Consider the following 24,662-nt stretch of genomic DNA (forward strand, 5'->3'; position numbering starts at 1 on the left):
GTTGTTATTTAGAAGCTGTATAGTTGTATCCTAGTAAGCTTTTGAATTTCACTTTCTAATAGGAGCAACAAACACTTATGGCTGACTGGTTTAAACACTGTACATATAAATTCGTAAATAAATATTTTGACAATGTTACATTAATTTTATTCAATGTCCCTGTTGAAATTTCATATTCTCAAAATGTTTGAGCAAAATTATGTTGGTATGTTGTTTAACCTCAGATCAACCTGTTTGATCAAACCTGGGATCAAAACATTCCGGCTGTGACTTTTTTTTTTATGTCAGGAACTGCCTTGCCCAATGCATCCTTTGCTGAAGATTGTAGGATGTGATTTGAAGGAAATTTGGCTGCTATTTCTAGCAGGTCAATTGTTAGCCAAGTATGTCCCTTGTAGGCTTCTTTCCCCTTGTTATTTGCATATGTGCTAATGGAAACTTGTTCCATCCCTGACTAGTTGCCCCAGTACAGCTCTGAGTAAATTATAAAAATTCATTCTTTTAAATTGAAATATAATTTTAAATTTTTCTTTGTTCTTTCTTTTTTTTTGTGCCAGTGAAACTCTTCCGGACATGGAGCAGCATGTACCTGTATTATTCCTCGATCTGAATGGTAGGTATTTAGAAATAAAAAGAATACTTGTTACTCATTCATTTATTTGTTTGTCTTTTTGTCTGCTTTTTTCATGTTAGCATGGATTAGAAAAGGACTTATTTGGGGCAGGATTTTATAGTCTGATATTCTTCCTGTTGTCAACTTTTAACTGTTTTTCGAGTAAGGGAATTTTCTATTCCTCTGGTCTTTCAATGTACAGTTGTAATGTCAGAAAGGAATGTAAACATTATATCACTGTTTCATTCAGGCAGGAACAAGTGAAACCACAGGTTGACAATTTTCACATGAGTATACATACATGTACATGGATTACATGTGTGTGTAGTGCAATTTAAATTGCATACCAAATAACCATTATTTAGACCTCCATGTGTACTCCATCTCTGAAAGAAAACAGGATTGTGGTACCAGTGATGCAACACTATTACTAATCCACTATGTATACATAAAATGACAATTTAAAGTTACATATCTCTGAAGATTTGACAGTGCAGTTGGATTATACAATTTACACTATACAGCATCATCGTCGTTTAACGTCCACTTTCCATGCTAGCATGGGTTGGACGATTTGACTGAGGACCGGTGAAACCAGATGGCAACACCAGGCTCCAATCCAATTTGACAGAGTTTCTACAGCTGGATGCCCTTCCTAACGCCAACCACTCAGAGAGTGTAGTGGGTGCTTTTACGTGTCACCCGCACGAAAACGGCCACGCTCGAAATGGTGTCTTTTATGTGCCGCCCGCACAAGAGCCAGTCCAGGGGCACTGGCAATGATCTCACTCGAAAACCCTATTGATGATTATTCTTTGTTCATGAAATGGATGACAACACAATGCAACAAAATATTTTTTATGAACAAATTCTGTTCTGTTTTATATATGTGTGTGTGTGTGTGTGTGTTCCATCTGACTCGTACCAGTATGGAAAGCGGACATTAAATGATGATGTGTATGTGTGTATACGAAGGGTGCTGAAAAGTTCCTGACTTTGGGTAAAAGAAAACACAGAAGGATCAGTTTATTATGATTTTAATTAACATATTCTTCTCTCAGATTCATGCACTTATTGCAGCAGTCCTTCGATTTTTCTAAGCCCTGTAAAAGAACTTGGAAGGTTGGGCCTCCAAGCAGGCCTTTCATGATACCCTTAAAGCCAGGAATTTTTCAGTACCCCTCATATATTTATATATGTATAGTTTCCTTTCTGTCTATCAAATTGATCATTTACAAAGCATTGGCTGGCCCAGCTCTGTAATAGAAGACACTAGCCCATAGTGCTATGCAATGGAACTATATATTTCTTTGAAATATTATATATATGAGTGAATGTTGTTAGAAAACCAGTGACCTGATGTTTTGGTTATAAATGTATTCCAATATTATAATGTTCAATACATCATGAACATCAAAAATGACATGAGCTAATAGTTTTTGTTACAATTTAATACATTAGAAAGCGCCATTAGCTAGTTTGCTTAATTTAATTTTTTTTTCCTCTATTTTATATATATATATTTTAAGCTTCCATATTTTAGTTATCTCAGCAGAGCCCTGAGTGAAGAAATCAGTTTAAAATTGGAAATAAAATTGGCTTTGATTGCAGCTGTGCTACAAAGTCATTGATTTGCAGTTTGAGTCTATTAAGGAGTTGAAGTTTAAAGTGCCATAGAAACCTCCTACTGTGTCAATTAATTTTACTTTTCTTTTTTTCCATTTTTTTTTTTACTTTTGAAGTGTGGGGGTGCTTTTAATTTCAACTATGAAGACTTATTGCTTATGGATTACATTTTCCTCTTTTTTTTTTACCTTCCTGTGTTGGGTTCGCTCAGTTGATCTCATTATTTTTCAGTGAAGAATCTTTATACATCACCAACATAATATGATACCTTATTAATAGTTATGATGACAAGAAACAGGGTTATGTGTGTTTTGTATGTGTTAAATATTCAACAAATAATCACATTGAATAAATCAATTTTAGACATATATTGGCATATTTCTGAGCTCACTGTCAATTAATCTAGTTGATGTGGTGTTAATGCTAGTTTATCTCATTTGTCTCATTAATTCTTTAATGGTATTTTTTTCTGTAATTCCAGCTGATGATATGAGCACACCTAGTGCCAAGGAAGGCTTACAAGCTGCTGGAATCAACTCCATTCTCCCCAAAGAACATGGGGCGAAATTTTACAGCTTACCAATCATTAAGACATATGGAGAAAAAGATGTGAGTATTTTATACTTAATGCTATTAATGAATAAAAGATTTATGTGTTCGAGACATTAGTGAAATAAAAGCAAATGGGCAAATAAGTTTAATGGGAAAAGAACAGGACACATCTAATATGTGTCAATTATTGGAACAGCTTTTATATATTGCTTTAAAACTTCATGACAGATTATTGCATCATAATCCTTTTTCTCTTTCATTTTTTTTTTCTTCTTTTTTACCTTGCTGGCATAGGTTTGATAGATCTGCAATATAACTTACATTATGTTTTAAACCTCTTCCTTCACCTCTGTAAAGCACAATAATTTCATGTTTGATGAAATGATTATTTTCCAAAATTTTCTTGGTCTACATGTATTTGAGGTGCTTTTCTCCTTCTGCTTGTTTGCATTTTTATGCAGTAGCATCACTGTATCTTCTTTATACTATCCACACATGCATTGGTGACATGGTGAACATATTCACTCTTTTCAGTCATCATGGTTTGAATGAGGTGGAACATCCAGCCACAGGAACACTGCTATAAAAAAAACGAAAAACAAAATTACACAATACAGTTGAAATTTTTATGTTTCAGTATAATTGATCTGTTAATTGTATGATATAGCAGGAATATTGTCCATCCAATATCAGTGTATGATACTGTTTGAAAATAGAAGAGTAGTTAAATCTAGATCATTGCAGTGATATATACTTTGAACGTACTTTAAATTTAAATAATGATATTCATATTAGGAGATTAAGAGGATTCTCAGCAGTAAATATGGTGAAATAATTTGAATTTAATTAATGATCAAGTGGGAATAAATTCACCATCATATAAATAAGATTTTACTTTGTTCAATAAAATGAATTAAATCATGAGATTAAATCAAAATATAATGACATATGTCAAGAATAGAGAATGTTTTCTTGGTTTTAGTTTGGCAATCCCTGAATTTCTAATACATTCTCAATCTTATAGAGGCAGTAAGTTTTGATAGAGTGTAAGAAATCTCTTATATACACAAAAATGTGTGCATGTGAGAGAAAGAAACAGACAATGAATGTGAAGATGTGTAGAGTATGCACACAAACAATTGCCTGGAAGTTAATTTTATTAACTAGTGAATGAAACATTTTTCAGCCACTGATCTGATTGCGAGCAGAGAAGTGAGGACAACATTTTTATTATTTATAATATTCAATGAAAATATTTTTAATTTAAGGTGTTTTTATATATTCAGTATTTTATCATATAAAAAAAACCTGTAATATGTTTGATTTTGTTCTTTTTATTTTTTTTTATGCTTTTGTTTTGTTTTTTTAAAGGTAAAATAAAGTTCAGGCTTGTACAAAGGGCTGTTGAAAAGTTCCTGGCTTTGGGTAAAAGAAAATACAGGAGGCTCAATTAATTGTGATTTCATTCAACATATTCCCCTCAGATTTGCACACACATTGCAGCAGCCCTTCAGTTTTTCTATGCCCTATAAAAGAACTCTGAAGGTTGGACCTCCAACCAGACTTTTTACAATACCCTTAAAGCCAAGAATTTTTCAGCCCCTGCCTTGTACTATCTTTGCTAAATCTAATAAAGAATTTTGCACTCTGATTTCATTCAACTTTTTTTTTTATACTTAGGATATTTTTATGTACATAATATTTATGTAGCTGATATTTTTATGTAGCTAATATTTTTCTTATATATAAAACAAAATTAAGTGTAATATGTTTTTTTTTTTTTTTAGAAAATAAGGTTCAAGCCTGCACTGCCTTTTATAAAACAGTTTTGTACCACGATGTTATTCATCTGCTGTTTCATTTTGTTTTTGATTTCTTCTTGTACCTTCAATGATTTCCTCGTTTTCTTTTTAAATTCAGATTTGTGCAATTGCATCTTGGGATTCCTCCATCCACGATTCGCAATATTTGAACAGAGTGACACCGTCAAATGAGCGTGTCTACTTAATTTTGAAAGCAATTGTCAGACTAAGTCACCCAGCTTCAATGGAGCTGGTTTTGCGCAAAAGACTTTGCATTAACATATACAAGAAACAAGGACTAACAAGTATCACAGACAAGCTTAAGAAAAGGATCACAAGATCTGTACGATTTCTCTTTTGATATTTTGTCTCTTCTAGTTTACATACAGGTGTCCATATATTACCTTTACAAATCAGGAAAAAATAGGAAAATAAGGATAATTCAGCAGAATTTATTAGAAAACAAATGAAGTTTTATTAGAAACATCAGAACACTTCCATGTGGGTTTCCATTGGTTGCAAAGATGTTGATTGATAAATCTCAACTTTAATAGATACAGTAAATTGTGGGAGTTGTAAAGATAATTTATGAACACCCTGTGTATATACATATATATATATATATATATGAATCAGTGTGTGTGTATTTGTATGTGTGTGTGTATTTGTATGTGTGTGTGTGTGTTTGCACATATATCTATTTGTATATTTGTGTTTATTTATATATGTTTCTCTCTATGTGTATGTGTGTATATATACATTTATATGATTTTTGTTTATTTTTGGTACAAAGTGTGATTACAGATGTAGAGTCTGATATGTATAAGGTAAATAGTTTTTTTCTGTCCAATCCATTGATGTATACAGTTGACCGATGACAGGCTGATTGAGTGAAACCATGATCTGGGAATGTAATTAATGTTTACCTTACACAAAAACACACGCATCAACACATTGTATATCTACTTTTTTTCTCAGTTAATTTTTGTTTTCATATACTTTTTTGTTTTCATATACTTTTGTTTTCCTTATTTTACTCTTAGTTTTAATTGTGGTTTGATGATTCCTCATTTCTCTATTTAAGCACTTAGACCAAAACACAAATTATTGCACTCCAAGAGTGTAATGCGCACGTAAAAACACCCAGTACACTCTCGGAGTGGTTGGCATTAGGAAGGGCATCCAGCCGTAGAAAACCATGCCAAATCAGACTGGCGTCTGGTACAGCCTTCCAGCTTACTAGCCCTAGTCAAGCTGTCCAACCCATGTCAGCATGGACAACGGATGCTTGATGATGATGGTGATGAGGAGGAGGAGGAAACATCTGCCTCCACATTGCAAGAAGATACACTCACACACATACACAATGTTGCACCTGCCTGTAATCTTGTACATGCTTCACTCATAGGATTGCAGCCCCACTTGAAGATTGTAGTCAAAGAAATCAGTCTCAAGTTCTTATTATTTGTTTTTCAAGTTTGGCATCAGTTACTTTTTGCCAAACCACTACATCATGGAGGCCTAAACTAGCCAAATCCATTTGTCTAGCAACAAAACATTCACAAACACACATCTTTTATCTTTAAAGAGACATAAGCACAATAACACTGATTCTCAAGCAATGGATGGGGGACGTTCTCAGACACAAAGACACACTTGACAAGCTTCTTTCATTTTCCATCTACCAGATCCACTCACAAGGTTTGCCTGAAGCTATAGTAGAAGACAGTTGCCTGCACCTATACATACATATATATATAAATTAAAAACGTAAAAATAAAAACAGAACACAAAGGATTCCGCGGTACACCTGTTTCAAGCTTTATAGTCGTTGCAATATATAAACAACAGATTTCTACATAGTTTCTTCTCTACCAATTTCACTCACAAAGATTTTGGTTGGCACAGGGACTATGACAGAGAAGACACTTACCCAAAGTGCCATGCAGTGAGACTGAACCAGAAGTCACATGGTTGTAAAATGAACTCCTTAATCACACATCCATGAGTGCATCTACCCACACAGCCACAGTACTAATTTAAATGAAAACCATTATACAGAAAACATAGAATGTCCAGTCTGTTAATGATTACACAGGTTCTTCTCAGAATAGCCTTTGAAGCTTTCATTCAATAAGCTTTTCATTATAAAGCCAATTGTGAATTATTCCTTTGAAGTCAGTTGTTCAGATATAGTTTGTGCATTATAATGCCTGGATATATGGTATTATGTGAAGGTGTGCAGCTTAATGGTTAAGATGTTGGACTCGGAATCAGTGCTTGAGCCAGGTGGTGCCTTACGCCTTTGAGCAAGGATCTTCATTTTATGTTGTTCCAATATACTCATCTGAAAAGAGTGCCAGCTTCTGATGTAGCCCCTCCCACTTCTCTTCTAGTAGCTGTTGTATCTTTTATCTTTGACTTGTTTCAGTCATTAGAGTGCGGCCATGCTGGGGCACTGCCTTGAAGAATTTCTAGTCAAAGGAATTCACCCCAGCACTTATTTTTTTTTTTAAGCCTGGTACTTATTCTGTTGACCTCTTTTGCCAAACTACTAAGTTACAGGGACATAAACAAACCAACTCTGGTTATCAAGCAGTTATGGGGAACAAACATAGATACAAAGACACACACATCATCATCAAGCTTCTTTCAATTTCCATCTACCAAATCCACTCACAAGGCTTTGGTCAACCCAAGGCTATAGTAGAAGATATTTGTTCAATATTTGGCAGAAACGTTAGCACGCCAGGCGAAATGCTTAGCAGTATTTCATCTGCCATTACGTTCTGAGTTCAAATTCCGCCGAGGTCGACTTTGCCTTTCATCCTTTCGGGGTCGATAAATTAAGTACCAGTTACGCACTGAGGTCGATGTAATCGACTTAATCCCTTTGTCTGTCCTTGTTTGTCCCCTCTTTGTTTAACCCCTTGTGGGCAATAAAGAAATAAGAAGATATTTGTTCAAAGTGCCACACAGTGAGACTAAACCCAGAACCATGCTGTTAGGAAGCAAGCTTCTTACCACACAGCCACACCTGCACCTGTAGGTGTTTTACTGGGTCAAGAGTAAGAGTACTTAGAAGATGTTTGTGTCTACCTGTGACTACAAAGGTGCCCGAAACAATTCACAAAAGCATGGTTCATACTACCAAGTAATCCTCAATCTCAAAGCTAACCCTAAGTTACCCTCAATTCCAAATGATGACCTTAACAGTTTATCTATGCATCTATCTGTGTGTGTGCGTAAAGGGTTTTTTGAAGAAATATTTTTAAAAATTGTATACATTCAGTTCAGTTTTGAAACATTCACCTTCCTTTGTCAATAACAAATTTCACCATCAGTTGCTTATCATGAATGGTCTTTGAACTAAATTTCATTTTGCTGGATTTCTTTTTCTTTTATATATATATATATATATATATATATATATATATATATATATATATATATATATATATATATATATATATATATGCTTCATTTATTCATTTCATATGTATCTCTTTTTTTTTTTTTTTACATAGAAAACTTTGAAAATGTTCTCTTTTCCTCTATCTCAATATATTTATTGATTTATGTATCTCACTGTTAATCTATGTATTTCCTTCTCTTCCATATATATATACACACACATGTATATACATATATATATATATATATATATATAGACACATACATACATACATACATACATACATACATACATGCATGCATACACATACATGCACATATACACACTCACACACACAAGCATGCATGGGAGAAAATATACGTAAATATAAACATGCACACAAACACATACAAGCAAACACACACACACACACACCACTCTTTGTCTCTTAAACACATTTCCCTTCCATTTTCTATTCCCTTCAAATTTTCCTTCTTTCTTTCAATCTTCTTTCCTTTTTTCTTTTCCTTCTTTCTCCCTCTCTCTCTCTCTCTCTCCTCCCCCTCCTCCTCTCCCTTTTCACTCCTTTCAATGCTCCTTTCCTCTTCTGTTCCTTCTTTTGGCTACCAAACAAATTAACCCAACTCTGGAAAATTGAATTCATTGCTGCTGCCTTTGAATCTGCATGTTAATTCTTTTATTTCCTTATTATTATTATTATTATTATTATTATTATTATTATTACTTTCATTTATCTTTTATCCAGTGGATCACTTCCTGTTTACTTGTTACAGTAACCATATCTTGATTTGATTGGATTTCATTTCTTTTTTTTACTTTTTGTTTTTAGTTTTTACTTTTTACTTTTTCTTTACATCATCTAAGATTTCATCTTTCTTAGATTTTTATTTATTTATTTTTTTTTTTCATTTCATTATTTACATCTAGCTATCCATAGAATGATTTGATTATTTGTTTTATCAGCATCTTTCTTCTTAGATTCTGTCCATTTCCTTATATCTTTTCCCTTTCTTTGATAAATCATATTTTATGACATTGCATTTTATTCTATTCTCCTCGCTTCTCTTCTGCCATTTCATTCTGGTTATTTTTAAAACATTTTCATCAACTTCCTCCTCCCAACACTACCCATTCCATTCCATTCTATTCCATTCCATTCCACCTCTTTTTCCTTTGTCTTTGTCTGGTTCTGCTACAATAGCTTAAGTGACATTTAGGAAGTTGGTTTGTGTCTCTTTCTATTCTCTTCTAGTTGCTTGTCTTCCGGGAATATTGCTATAATTTCTCTCTGTAACTCTATGCAGTAAATATTATTGTCACCTGAAGCTAGTAAATCTCTTAGCAACATTGACTGATATGCTTCCTTCATGCATTCCCGTTCTTTCTTTATTTCTTTATTCTACAAAAAAATAATCTAAGCAGACTTTTTTTTTTTTTTTTTCTGAACATTAGAGTTTCAATAAATCTCAAATGGCAACAAATAAAAATTTCTGCTAAGTTCTGGTGATGCCAGGTTGTTTTCTACATTTTGGTTCCTGGAAATATTAGATAAAAAAAAAAAACTCTCTGTGTCCATAGATAAGATGCTACACAGTGCCACATAAAAAGCACTGATGCTGGTGCCATGTAAAAAAACACCTAATACTCAGTGCACTTTGTGAAGTGGTTGGCATCAGGAAGAGCATCCAGCCATAGAAACCATGCTAAAACAGTGGATCCTAGTGGGAATTCTGGAATTCTCAGCTCCTGTCAAGCCATCCAGCCCATACCAGCATTGGAAACAGACATTAAATGATGATGATGATGATGATGATTTCGATTGAAATCCCATTTTGAATAAAGTTTTATAGCATTTCACTATTTCAAGGATAGTGGGAACCCACATTGGATCATTGCTCCCACATCTGGAATGGTGGGGCTACTACACCGAAAGAACATTCTAGACTGTCTCCAAAAAAAGGGTCTCCTAGCTGTATAACATGAAGTTGCTCTCCAACACGCTTCACCCCTCCCTCTCACTGCCCACCCCAGTCCACACATATGTTGCCTTCTCAATGGGTTCATTGCTGTGCAACACTTTATACACTCAAAACTAATTCACACACGGGAACTTTTGGGATTCTCAGAATGTTTGTATAAACTTACTGAGTTTAGGAAATGCTTTTATTTGATCACAAGTTCACTTTCACCATATCATCATCATCGTCATTTAACATCTGTTTTCCATGCTGGTATGGGTCGGACGGTTTAACAGGTGCGCACCAGCTGATGAATTGTCCAGGCTCCATGTCTGTTTTGGCATGGTTTCTATGGCTGGATGCCCTTCCTAACGCCAACTGCTTTACAGAATGCACTGGGTGCGTTTACGCAGTACCAGCATAAGTGTATTTATGTGACACTGGTACAGATGCATTTTACATGTCACGAGCACCCATGAGCCTGCACAATTAGGAATACTCAGCTGGAGAGGGATGAAGGGGACAGCCTGTATGCAAGGACAACCACACTTTTACTTAGCTTGATGTGTCTTTTCAAGCACAGTAAGCTGTCAGGAGTCTTGGTCCCCTGTCATCCCCTCTGTGAGTCCCAATGTCTGTAAGTCCTTTCTCACCACTTCATTCTACATTTTCCTGGGTCTACCCCTTCCACATGTTCCCTCTACAACTGGAGATCAGCACCTCTTTATGCAACTGTCTTCATTCATATGTATTACATGGCCATACCAGTGCAGTCTTCTCTCTTGCACACTACATCTGACGCCTCGTATACCCAGTTTTTCTCTCAAATCACTTACATTCTGTTTGTTGTATATGCACACTGATATTACCCAACCAGCAGAGCATACTGGCTTCATTTTTTTTAAGCCTTTGCATATCCTCAGTAGTCACAACCCATGTCTCACTGCCACATAGCATAACTGTTTGTACACATGCATCATACAACCTGCCTTTCACTCTGCAGGCAAGGCCCTTTGTTACTAACAGAGGTAGCAAGAAGTGAGCCATCATCAATGCTAACTCATTTCTCTCTTTCCACATCACAATTTTCTCTGACACACTGTCTTGCAATCTGAAACCCTTCAAGCCTCTGACCCTCACATTGCAGAACATTGGCAAACTTCCTCCTTTCTGCTTCTCCCCTGGCTAGGTATACCTGTCTTCTAGCCTCCCTCCTAACTTCCTGATATAGGTCTCCACTACCTTTATCTTTTACTGGTTGAAGCCACACTGGAGCACCATCTTTCAGCACCTTGCATTTCTTTTCTTTACTGTTTCTAGTGAAGTAACAAGTTGGACGGAGCTGCTCTTCTTTGTGCCTCCTTCTGCAATGTGGGTTCATCTGATATTTCAGATAAAAGTTGTCCAGATACTCTTTCAAGACCTTCACATCTACACATTTGTCCAGTTTCTTATCTTCATTTTTCATTTTTCCCATTGCCTGTCAATTAAAACTGAAATTTATGTATGTATGAATCAGAGTAAGAAAGGAGTGTTTGTAACTGTGCAGGAACAAACACCACTAAGGACTTTTCTTGAATAGCTACAGTTTATCAGCCAATAATATACATCAATGAAAACACACATACTATATTTATGAATGAAGTCTTGATTATTTAACCCTTTTGGTACCTAACCTGCTTGAGAATGCCTTTGGTTCTATGATACTTCCTGTTTCAACCCTTTAGCACTTAAACTGGCCATATCCGGTCAAAATATTTTACCTGTTTTATGCTCAAACTGGCTAGATCTGGTTTCTTACACCTGCACTACAATCTCATTCTAAGAATGAACAGTTACCTCATCAAAATCTCAAAACTGCAAGATAAAGCATGATTAATTTGAAAACAATGTGAATAAATAAGCATTGCTTTTGACAGAATAATATGAATGCTAAAGGGTTGAATTAGATTAAAACTATCAAAATTTCATGTTAATTTATGTTCCTCACACCAGATTAATAATGACTGTAATTTTACTAAATTCTTCATTATTTTGAAAGTTTATTGAAACAAAGGCAGTGTATTTTAGCAGAAATATGGTAGCAAAAATGTTAACATCCAGAGATGGAAAACATAAAATTATAGGTCATTAATGTTAATCAAGTATAACAATAGCTTTATATATGTAATTTATTGTTAACCTTCTGCTAACCAGATTCTGTTAATCTTTTTTTCAGGATTTATTCTTAGACAGTGGTGTAACCTATGAAGTTGTGTCTAATATCCCAAAAGTAAGTTGATTCAAGTTTATCAGTATATTATGTTGTATTTTATTTTATTTTATTTTATTTTTTGTGTCACATTCTGTAAACAATGGCATCATTGGTTACAGGTTCCCTGTGGACCAATCGGTTTACTTCATTATATTTCTGATGGTGAGAGTGACGAGGGAGTTTCTGTGGCTTTGTGCATGAACAAATACTACATAGGACTTTGTTCAAATAACACCAATTTATTAGTTTTCTTACTAAAGATATATATATGTGTAAATATATATATATATATATATATATATATATATATAATGATTTTGTTTAGGCATAGCAATACTTAACTTTATTAAAACTCAATATACTTATGGTGTTTTTCTCATGATACCAGTACTTGTGAGGTTATCTCACAAGACAGAGAAAAAAGGAAAATTCCCCTCAACTAAGCGAGAGTGAAGTTTAGAAGTAGATGGCTTTGTACCAAGTTTGATAGAAAGAGAACAGGTGTTTTGCTGCTGAGGAGATGTATGGCAACCCCACATTATATAAAGGTGATGGAGAGCAGCTGGAAAGAGAAGTAACTGTATACATATATATAAATACCTGTATGTTGCAATATCGCTGGTGTCAAACTGTATCGGCCTTTGCCTTTCCCTTGGATAACATCACTGGCATGGAGAGGAGAGGCTGGTATGCACGGGCAAGTGCTGGTCTTCCATAAACAACCTTGCCCAGACTTGAGCCTCGGAGGGTAACTTTCTAGGTGCAATCCCATGGTCATTCTTTACCCGTTACCCTAAATACCTGTATGCATGCATATATATGTGTATGTGTGTGTGTAAAAACCATGCCAGAACTGACCTCATCTGTGCTGGTGCCACACAAAAAGCACTCAATCCACTTTACGGGGTGGTTGGTGTTAGGAAAGGCATCCAGCTGTAAAAAAAACCATGCCAAAACAGACACAGTAGCCTGCTGTAGTCTTCTACCTGGCCGGCTTCTGTCAAACCATCTAACCTATACCAGCACAGAAGACAAATGTTAAATGATGATATATATTCACATGCATAAATATACATGTGTGTGTGTATATATATATATTTATATATATATATATATATATATATATATATATATATATATGTGTGTATGTATATATATATATATATATTTCGTATGTGTATTACCGGCATAATGCCTCTCCCAAGGTTTAATTGTATATATATATATATATATTTGGTATGTGTATTACCGGCATAATGCCTCTCCCAAGGTTTAATTGTATATATATATATATATATATATATATATATATATATATATATATATATATACACACACACACATATAAATGTATATAAAGAGAGATCATAAGGACTTAAAAACTTCAGTGTGGTTTCCAGCATAATGTGAGACTGCTCAGAGTGAAGCACCCCTTAGCTCTCTTTAAAGCATGTCTCTAAGAGAAGGTTACTCCAATATTAAACCCAATTAGTGCTGTTCAGAAAACTTTTGGTACACTGTGCACTATTTTTCTGCTATTAGCTTCTCCAAAAAGTTCAGCTACACAAGCCTTCATCACTTTAATCAAATCACTTCTGTGAGTAGTTTAACAGTTCAGTATAGTTTTGTTGTAACATCTCACTCTTCCACTTGTATATGTTAGACACAATGCCTGACAACCCCAAGTTGTGGTCTACTATGCAAATCCCTTGGTGGATTAGCATCTCTTGGCATACAAACCTAAGAAGTGAAATTTTTTTACCATTGTACTATTGGACCTTTATACATTAAAACCAGTGCCCATCTTATGTATATCATCATCATCATTTTAATATTCACTTTTCCATGCTTGCATGGGCCAGAGAGAATTTGTTAAGGCAGATTTTCTACAGTTGGATGCTCTCCCTGCTGCTAACCCACACCTGTTTCCAAGCAAGGTAGTATTTCCTCACGGCCAGGCATGTTTCTCACAAACAACTGGAAACAAACAACCTTGCTTGTATGATGATGATGTTCATTCACAAGCAACACATGTTATCTAGACACAAATAAACACTCACACATACATATGATCTATATATATAGACACACATACATGCTTCTTTCAGTTTCCATCTACAAAATCTACTCACAAGGCTTTGGTTGACTTGATGCTATAGTTAAAAATACCCAAAATGTCACACAGTGAGACTGAACCCAGAACCAGTTGATAGGGAAGCAGACTTCTTAACCACACAGTCTCCATTTACCAAAGTCAATTCATACATATTAGTCAACTCAAGACAAAGCCAGAAAGCACTTGCTTGAGGTGTTGTGCAATGGGATTGAACTTCTTTATCACACATACCATTTTTCTATTTTTCTAATTTTTGTTGTTGTTGTTTTGTTTTTTTATCACAACAAGATATATATTCTTTGTTGTAGAGTGACTTATAATGTACTAATTTCTAATATATGATTTTTCATTTAGCAAACATTATTTCAATGGCTCCAGATAATGAAATATTTTGTTGCTCATTTTTTATGCATATAGTTGTAAAATTAGATAATTCTAAAATTGTTTTCTTTTACATCCAGACTTTCCTGTCTGACCAATTAGTCTGCAATTATCTAAATGTAGAAAACAATTAAGAATAATTTTTTCTTATGATTAGATGATAAATGGAAACTCCCAAATGGAAATTATATTTCGTAATTGATTTATTAAGTAATTTGTGTTCTCATTTTGATTACAATTATTTTTTTTTATTATTATTATTTCTTTTTTAACTTTCTTTCTCCCTTTCATATCAATATCAGGCATCTGAAGATCTAGAGAACATGGAAACTCTTGCTCAGATGGCAGCATCTCAAAATGAAACCAATGCTGCTGACGGAGAAACATATATCGAAAAATACATCAAAGGTGTGTCTGCTGTGGAAAGTATTCTCACACTGGATAGATTGCGACAGGTGAGACATTGAACTACCATTATAAAGTCATTGAGGTTTCACATTTAAATGAATGTTCTGTTGCAAAAAGAATTATCTTATTTCATCGTCATCATCATCATTTTAACCCTTTAGCAAGTCAAGTGTTATTTGTGTTATTTGTAGCTGATCAAGTAACTAAATCTTCTCTCTTGTTGGTTTGTTGCGGTTCCTTTGTTGGTTTAAATTAGTGAAGTCTATTATTTATTGCTTGATCTCCTGTAGGTTGATGTCTTCAGGAAAACATAAGGATGGAACTATTCATCAGTGTTGGATTAACCATTAAGCAAAATAAGTATGTGCTTTGGGCATTAAGGAAAGCTGAGTATGGGCTTAGGGTATGAAGGGAAACTGGGGAAGGAGGGGAACACCACAGAAATGGTAAATGGTTTACAACACAAAAGAAATCACTTTCAACTTGCTAAAATAATATTCAAAGCTGTTTATTTGGTCAGAATTATAATCTCAAAGTGCTCATGGTGTCATGGTGAGGATCTGATCAAAGATTTTGCAGATAAAAGAAAATAGAAAATTTTTCAACTATAAATAAAAGTGGAAGTATACAAAAATAAACATTATTTTCCATCTTAGTGTTAGTTTTTGTTTCATTTTGAAAAACAAATATTTATTATTGTTTATATTTTGAATTACATATATATTGGGGCACCAAAATCTCTATCCAGCCCTGCTATAATAATAATATCATTTTCCTTATGTCACATGTCAACACATTTCAACCATTTAGGAATATGATAATTACATTGATGTGACTAGATATTAAACAAGAATGCCTTTTGAGATGTACAGTATTCATTTTCACTGGGTTTTTTTAATGTTGATCTAACATTTCTTTCTTTCTTCTCTTTCCAGGAAGTTGCTGTAAAAGAGCTATTATCAGCGTCTGGCCGTTCCCTGCGTAAGACCACGAGTGTGCCAAACATCCACCAGGCAAGTTATTTTTCTGGTTATTACATAATCTGCATATAATACCTACAATTCTATAGACACCTTTCTCAGTCATTTTAACCCCTTGCGATACTCAGGACATATTTCCTTAGCACCCATGCATTATATATGATACACATTCCCGATTTTTTCTAACCACCAGAGTAACTTCGGATTTATGAAATGGAAACTTTATATTATTCAGAACATATGAATCAAGGACTAACTAACAGTCTGAAACCGAGCATGGATCTTTATGACAAACCTATGAAAATACTCTGGACAGGCAAAGAGTTAATAGGAGAAAAATTTCTTGAAAGATTTTCGGTGTGAACATTGAATAATGTGTAAAGATTTTTCTGGCTCTATAAATCAACTGCACCTTTTGTCATACATGTCTTCCGTTTTTTTTTCACAATTCTTCATAGTTAAACACATTGAATTATGAGTTTTAAATTACCTTTTAATTATTTTCTTTCTTAATTTTAGGCTATGGTGTCTTCTCCTCCTCGAATTGATGACCAGGTGAGTTATCATAGCAGTTTTTTTCCTGTTTTTATTTTTATTTATTTATTTATTTTTTTTTCAATTACAGGTACAACATCGATTTTCCAAAACCTTTGGTTCCAAAGCTATTCTAAAATACTGAGTTTTCCAAACTAGGGGTGGTTCCATTCTAAATCAAACAAATATCAAATTTACTTAAATAATTAAATGAAATGCAGGTTCCTATACATTAGTATAAAAGATACAAGTTTTTTAATACTGTATCGTGCAAGGTAGCAGCAAACTACAGGGTGTTTCAAAAGTCTATGTCACATTCTACGAACTCTTATATCATGAACTACAAATGGTAGCATGATTGAACTTTATGATTGAACATGATTACCATTTAAAAGCTAAAAGTATCAAGTTTTCTTCTGTTATTTTAATTTTGTTTTTTGTCTCTTTTCAGATCCAGTAATGTCATTCACAAAAGAAGAGAAGTCATTTTGCATCCTAGAATACACTAAAACTGAATCACGGACACATGTTCAACGCAAATTTCATACACTTTTTACTAAGCAGGCACCAGGCAGACGTTACATTTTGAATTGGCATGCAAAATTGAAGGAGGAGGGGTGTTTGTGCCTGGCAAAGAGAACAGGACGCCCTTGTGAAAAATTCATGGTGAATAGGTTTATCAGAGCCCTTCAACTGTTGAACCAATTGCAGCTTGTATGGTGTGAACTGCAGCCGTCTCCTTAAGATGTGCCAAACAGTTGTTGATGTGAGCTGAAGTTCTTGACTGGCTATTCTGACTGATTTCTGGGAGCTGCACTGGAAGGCTTGCCAAACTTGTTCAACCATATCATCTGAAGTTGAGGAGCTTCCTGTTCTCTTTGCCAGGCACACACACACCCTCCTCTTTCAATTTTGCATGCCAATTCAAAATGGAACGTCTGTCTGGTGCCTGCTTGGTAAACGTTGTACAAAATTTGCATTGAACATGTGTCCATGATTCAGTTTTAGCATATTCTAGAACACAAAATGACTTCTCTTCTTTTGTGAATGACATTACTGGATCTGAAAAGAGACAAAAAACAAAATTTAATTAAAATTTAATTAACAGAAGAAAACTTGATACTTTTAGCTTTTAAATAGTACCAGTTCAATCATGCTACCAATTTGTAGTTCATGATTTAAGAGTTCTTAAAATGTGACATAGACTTTTGACACACCCTGTAGTCTGACAGCCATGGGAATGTGAAGTTTCTGCTCATAAATTAGTGCAGATTATAGGAGATTCCACCCCACCAATACCTGGGAAATCAGTGTTATACATGTAATTTTATTTTTTTTATTGATATCCATTTTCCCATGCTACAATTTGTAGACTGACCTAAGCCATGAAAGTTCATAAACAAATGGAATTTCTTTTCAATTTGAGATTATTGCTTTTGTATTTTTTAGAGTAAAAAAATCTTAATGAAATTAAAACAACTTAATGAAATAACATACTTATTTGTATGATTGAAATAATGAACAAGCTAGTGTTGTTTATTTTATTTATTTAAAAAAAGATTTTTAGTTATTCTTTTTTAATTTCTTTTTAATAAAAAGAAATTAGTCTTAATTCTATGAAATTTTTAATGCCAGTTCTCCCCAAAAAATAGAAATAAATTCCTCTATTTTATCATTTTGATATTTCTAAGCATCTCTTTTACAATATGCCACATTCTTGTAAAAGACTCACTTCCAATGGACAGGCAATTAACAGCATGCAAACGTCCTCGTTATCTATGATTCTGATCAATAACTCATTAGGACATTCTGCAGTATTCTGACTCCTCTTCTAACATTGGCACAGATAAATGTACTAAATTGCTTATTATTAACTGACATACAATCTGTTCTGTGACTGAACACTAATTTCTCACCACTCCATCAATGATTGGACCATCTAAGATCATTAAATAAGTTGATTTTCTATTATTGATTGCTGCCATGAATTAAGTACATACTGAATAAATATAAATGCAAACTGATTTATATTTCAGATAGTGTGCGTGTGTATATACATGTTATTGGTGTTGTTTAACCATTGAATGTCACTTTAATACGAAATCTTTTATTCAATCTTTGTTTCAGCTACGTGCTGACAGCATCCAAGATCTCTCATTCCAAGAACTGTACACGTCATCCTCTTCCCACAAATCTGCCAACAGCTCCTACGCTGGTGAGTCAATGATGAGAAAACGAGCCTTTTCTGAGGTTGGGGCAAACATAGCAAATGCTGCTAAGGAAGGCGGTCTCTTGACAAGGAGGCGTTCAGTCGGCTTAGGTGGGTGCCAAATCACTATAACACTATTTAATAGATGCATCCGTAGTGGACTCCGTTCCTCCTTTCAATACCTCTCCACCATCACTTAATAATTATAGCTGCTTTGCAATTGGGCTGCTCGGACAATTTTTATTCCTTCACTGTTTATTCAGATACATACGGAACCATTTTCCCCTCCATCTAGTTTTTTGCCTCATCTCTATCATTTAATGTCCTATCACACATACACATACCTCTCCCATTTGTCGTCATTAGCCAACAATGAACTTGCAATGTGACTTTGATACAAGCAATCCCCTTGCTAATTGCTATATTAGTTGCTATTTGTGCATCAGTGTATACTGCTATTTAGTATGTCTTGATTCTTGTACTATTCTTATTAAGCATCCATCATCCATCAAACATCACATTAGTGTTTGTGTCCAGTCTGATCTCAGCTAAGCTATAATCACTACTATAGTGGTCATATACTTCTATCAATTATAACCTCTACAATCTTTTCAATTCATGAAAGCAACACTCAAGTATGGTTATAGCCTTGATGGCTAAAACAAATTTGAAAGTTGTTAAATTAAATAGAAACCTTCAGTTTTTGGTTTGTTTCTTTTCTTCTGTTTTTACTTCTAAAGCTTGATAAAATAAACAGTTGAAGATGTTTCCATTAATATTTAATGAAATAAATAGTTTAAGAGGTTATAATACATAAAAATGTGTATATTAATAGTTTAAGAGATTATAATACTTAAAGATATGTCTATCAATATTTAATAGAATAAGTTAGGAGGTTATTTTAATTAAAGATGTGTCTATTGATATTTAGCAAATAGTTTCAGAAGTTGTACCTATATGTATTCATTAGTATTTAATAGAATAAATATTAAGAGGTTGATTTACTTATTAATAAAATAAGTTGCTTTAGAGACTGCTTTACTTGAAGATGTGTCAATTAATAGAATAACTAGTATAAGAGCCTGTACTTAAAGATGTGTATCCATTATTAGTATTTGATAGAATAACAACTTTAAGAGGTTATTATACTTGAAGACGTGTGTTCATTTATGTTTAATGGTATAAACAGCTTAAGAGATTGTTAAGAAGCCTGAAGTTGTGTGTTCATTAATGTTTAAGGGAATAAATAGCTTAAGAAACTTGAAGTTGTATGTCTATTAATATTTCATTCAGGAAAGTCACCACTGGATGTTTAAAGAATGTTCAGTAATATTAACTCATTCTTATTAGTTTTCTATAATATTTTTGATGTTGCTGTGGTTGTCAGACAAGATGAAAAAAAACACATGCACATACACTGCATCAGATGAGTCACTGATTTCTTAAGATAGTTTAATTGATTAGTTATCTCTTTCAAATAAATTGATCAACAGAATCCTTCAATTGAATCCCTTCTCCCTCTTATCAAAACATTGGGAACAATTACTCCAGTACATAAGTAAACTCCTACAGTGACAAATACTCTAGTGCATTGCTCTTGATCAGCAAAGACTGACACAACTTTCATTGCTGATTAAAAGTCATTCCATTCTACTCCCTATCATTGATGTCCTTGAAAAAGCATGAATATCACAACACCTTATTTTTTCCCTTTTAATGCATTGTGGTTTTATATTTTTAAATATGTTGAATAGAATGCCTTGTGGTATTTAGACTCTCTACTTTTTGAATTCAAATCTTGCTTGAGTAGACTTTACCTTTCATTATTCTAGGACTGAGATTAAATTTCATCTAAAAATCATTGGTGATAATTACTACAATTTATGTTTTGCTTCCTTTCTTGAAAAATACTGTAACCAAGGTGATTTGGTTAATTTTTAAAAAAAGAAAAACTGCTTTTCCTTTTCTTCTTTTAATCTTTATTCATTTATCTGGAAAATGGTGTTTTTAACATCCATTTTTCTTAAGCTATTTTAATACAAAGTGGATTTGAAGCAATTATTTTCACAACTGAATACCATTCCTTATTATGTTATTGTACAATAGGAGTGGAGAGTGAAGCTTTATGTCCTGACAAATGAAGCAAGCCATCTTAAACATAACACAATGAATGTAGTAACAAGATTTGAGCAAACTCATTAACATGACCACTTGTTCAATATTTTGACTTCACCACAATTATATTTTCTTATATTCTTTAACCTTTTAGCATTCAGGTCACTTTGTTAAATGTGATTCTTATTTATTCACAAATAGAGTACCTATGCTATCTGTCAGCTTATGCCAAATATATTTTTAGTTCATCATAGAATTTTATTTGTTTCGGTCATTGGACTGCAGCTATGCTGGGGCACTTCCTTGAAGGGCTTTAGTTAAATAAATCAACCACCAGCACTTATTTTTCAAGATTTGTACTTATTCTATTGGTATTCTCTGCTGAACTGCTAAGTTTTAGGGATGTAAACAAATCATCACTACTTGTCAAGCAGGGTAGAGGCCAAACAAAGAGACATATGCATGTACGCATGCTCTAAGTGTACACATACATATATGACAGGCTTTTACACAGTTTCCACTTACCAAATTCACTCACAAAGCATTGATCAGTCCTAAAACACTCACCTAAGTTGTCATGCAACAGGACTAAACCTGAAACTACATTGATGCAGAATGAGTTTTTTAACCACACAGCTGTGTCTAGCTGGTTTAGAATTAGGCATTCAATGATTTTTTAACTAATGTACAAGGAAATGTATTTATTAGATACAGTCTGTTGTATAAAGAACATTCTATACTAAGACACGAACCTAAGGCATTTTTTGCTAGGTTTTCAGTCTAGGTTTTAAGCTAATTATCTTGCTAATATTCAATAATATTTTTCCCTGTTTAGATAAGGAAAACCACTACTATACAAACACCATTTCATTGTCTTTATGTTGTTTCTTCACACATTATTTTGAACCAGATCTATATTTATACATCATTATTTAAATTGTTTTATATAGTCATATACACACTGTCTATCTACACAGCACATATTTACATTATATACATTTTGTCTGTCTACACAGCAATGTTTTACATATATATATATATATTTATATATATATAGTCACACAAGTTACTTATCTATATAGCACAAATATTATTGCCTCTTCACTTTATTATTGTTTCCATCGATGTTGTTTGTTTAATCTGTTGTTTAAATCTGTACATTCAAATGGACACTTTTCTGTTTTCTTTAATCTTATGATTAGCTGATTAACTTTCTTTTGGTGATTCACATTTCAATATTGTTTACATAATTCCCTTAAAATTAGGTTTGTTAACAAAAAAAATATTTAAAACTCAGAACATACATTCTAGTGATTTTCCATATTAGTGAATGAGATACACACACACACACACACACACACACACACACACACACACATCATATTGTCTGTTATCTATTCAGACTAATTTGAATTTAATCTTCTCAATTAGATATTAGTTTAATTTCCATGTGCTGATTAACCAAAAATTTTCTTTTGATTTGATAATGATGAAATTTTCTTTGCTTCTTATTAATCTCCAGAGATAATGGCTCTGTGTTAAAAAAAAAATTGTTGTTACTTATAATGGAAAATATGTACTGAGGGATTATCTCATGAGAATCCAATATTGGAAGATGAATTTAATGGCAGTTAAACTTATCATCTCAGTATGTTATATGTGTAGAAGCAACAAGGAGTTGGTCATCATTTACATAGATGTTAAGGTGGTATGTGTATTGATACTAGTGTCATTGCCCAAAACGGTTGGACTCCAGTTTACATGGGGGTAATTTTTAAAACTGAATTTTTAAAAATGTAAATCAGTTTTAAATTAAATAGTGTGTCTCAATGTCAGCATGCTAAATGAAGTTTTAGTCTCAGTGTCAATTTAAATTTTATTTGTGATACTGTATTTTTTTTTTTTTTTTTGAAGCAGAAGGGTTACATTCTAGTTGATAGAGATACTCAGAAGTTTTTGATGAGAGGAAGAGAGGTAGATGAATCAATTGGGATTAAATGAAAATAGTTGAAATAAGAAGTTCACAGAAATAGAGGTCACTGTAATAAGAGCTGAACAAATAAAGAACACACATGACAGATGTTTTTTTTTTTATGTGGTTCAAATATGCACTGTCTGGCACAATGTACATTTTTCTCAAATGTGTACACAGTTTTGTTGTTTTGGGTGGATTCGAAACATGTAGAGACCAAAGCAGCTGTTCAGTTCTAAAATGTTTTCTAGCTCCTAAAAAGAAACCCAAGAAAGCCAACAACAACAGCCATTCAACAAAACCTCACTCAAATCACACCCTGACATCTTAAAAGACAGATTAAATAATGCAGTTTCTAAGATAGGCTGATCATAGAATACCTTTGTTCATTTGTTTGTCTCTTCAATCTGGTTTTATGTGGGCCTGTAAAACAAGTCCTAGTTATAGTACATTCCCATGATGTCCTGAGGGTTAGTCAGCGTTAACATCTGTTAAGAGTGTTAAGGTTTTTGCCTGAGTAATGAAGATGTAAATAGTAATATTTATTGTGTCCTGAGTTTAATATCAGTTGCTATTTTCATTTTGTTTTATCTCGATTTTCATTTGTGTTTACATTTCTAAAACCCTTATAAAAAGGCATGAACTTTCTGAGTTTCATATTTTAGCCTCCCTAAAAAAATCTCAAGTTTCTTATCCCCATCAGAAACAATCATCGTTATTATTATTATTATCATTATTATTACCATTATTATTATCATCATTATTATTACCATTATTATTATTATTATTATTATTATTATTATTATTATTTTTATTATTATTATTATCATCATCATTATTATTACCATTATTATTATTATCATTATTATTATTATTGTCGAGCGGACAAAATTGTCAATGCATTGGACAAAGTGCCTTGTGGCATTTAGTTACAATACTTTGCTTTTGAGTTCTAATTTTGTTAAGGCTAACTTTGCCTTCCATCTTATTGGGCTGATGAAATAAAGTACCAGTTAAGTACTAGGGTCAATGTCATTGATTTTCCCATTTCCTCATTTAATTGTTGGCCTTGTGCCAAAATTCAAAACAATTATTATTAATTACTATATAAGCTCCTTTAGTTATTATCGTAAATTAGTGATTATAATAATTTGGCAATTTTTTTTTTTTTTTCATTTATCATTTCTTTTTTTTTCTCAAAGGAAATAATCATCCCATGGTTATGTTTGGCACCTTGCAATTGCTATGTTTGTTCATCTCATTGGCTATTTGTTTAAAATTGCATGAAATTATTTGTCAGTCACAAACTTAATTGATTTGCATAAACCATTTCTTCTTCAGATATTTCATGATGCTGTTTTGTATTTTTGTTTGTTTGTTTGTTTGTCTAGTTATGTATTTGCTGATGTTGTTTGTTTTTTTCTTCACTTTTATTTCTTTCTCTTTCATATTTTGTCATGTCTGTGTTTTTCTCTCTTTTATAAATCTCACTCTCTCTTGTAATAATTGATGTGTTTAATAACATTATATTTTATTTCCAGATTTATTGTAATTATTTTATAACAATGTGGTGACTTAACATTTTTATATTTTGTGGCTATTGTTGTTGTTTTATTGAAATATACCAAAGGTAACACCACGATTAAAAAACCAAGTAATTCACTCACATGTTTTCCTTTCGTTTAAAACTTAAAACTAACACAGCATCCACTTTCAGTTAGAGATAA

The 24,662-nt window shown here is 33.2% G+C and overlaps 1 protein-coding gene across 50 annotated transcripts in view; it reads left to right on the forward strand.

The window, feature by feature from the left end:
• Positions 1 to 24,662, forward strand: part of LOC106881370 (kinesin-like protein KIF13A) — a 692,738-nt gene that overhangs the window by 622,206 nt on the left and 45,870 nt on the right. For 32 of the 50 annotated variants that reach the window (XM_089350407.1, XM_089350417.1, XM_089350419.1 and 29 more), the window contains 8 exons: positions 558 to 613; positions 2,721 to 2,848; positions 4,712 to 4,936; positions 12,185 to 12,238; positions 15,020 to 15,172; positions 16,061 to 16,138; positions 16,625 to 16,660; positions 18,767 to 18,959. In XM_089350407.1, the coding sequence (XP_089206533.1) occupies positions 558 to 613; positions 2,721 to 2,848; positions 4,712 to 4,936; positions 12,185 to 12,238; positions 15,020 to 15,172; positions 16,061 to 16,138; positions 16,625 to 16,660; positions 18,767 to 18,959 (923 nt within the window). The remainder of the gene's footprint in view (positions 1 to 557; positions 614 to 2,720; positions 2,849 to 4,711; positions 4,937 to 12,184; positions 12,239 to 15,019; positions 15,173 to 16,060; positions 16,139 to 16,624; positions 16,661 to 18,766; positions 18,960 to 24,662) is intronic. The other 18 variants (XM_089350421.1, XM_089350425.1, XM_089350435.1 and 15 more) reach the window with 1 other exon arrangement.

Source organism: Octopus bimaculoides, chromosome 4, assembly GCF_046866305.1.
Source record: "Octopus bimaculoides isolate indiv1 chromosome 4, ASM4686630v1, whole genome shotgun sequence".
Lineage (NCBI taxonomy): Eukaryota > Metazoa > Mollusca > Cephalopoda > Octopoda > Octopodidae > Octopus > Octopus bimaculoides.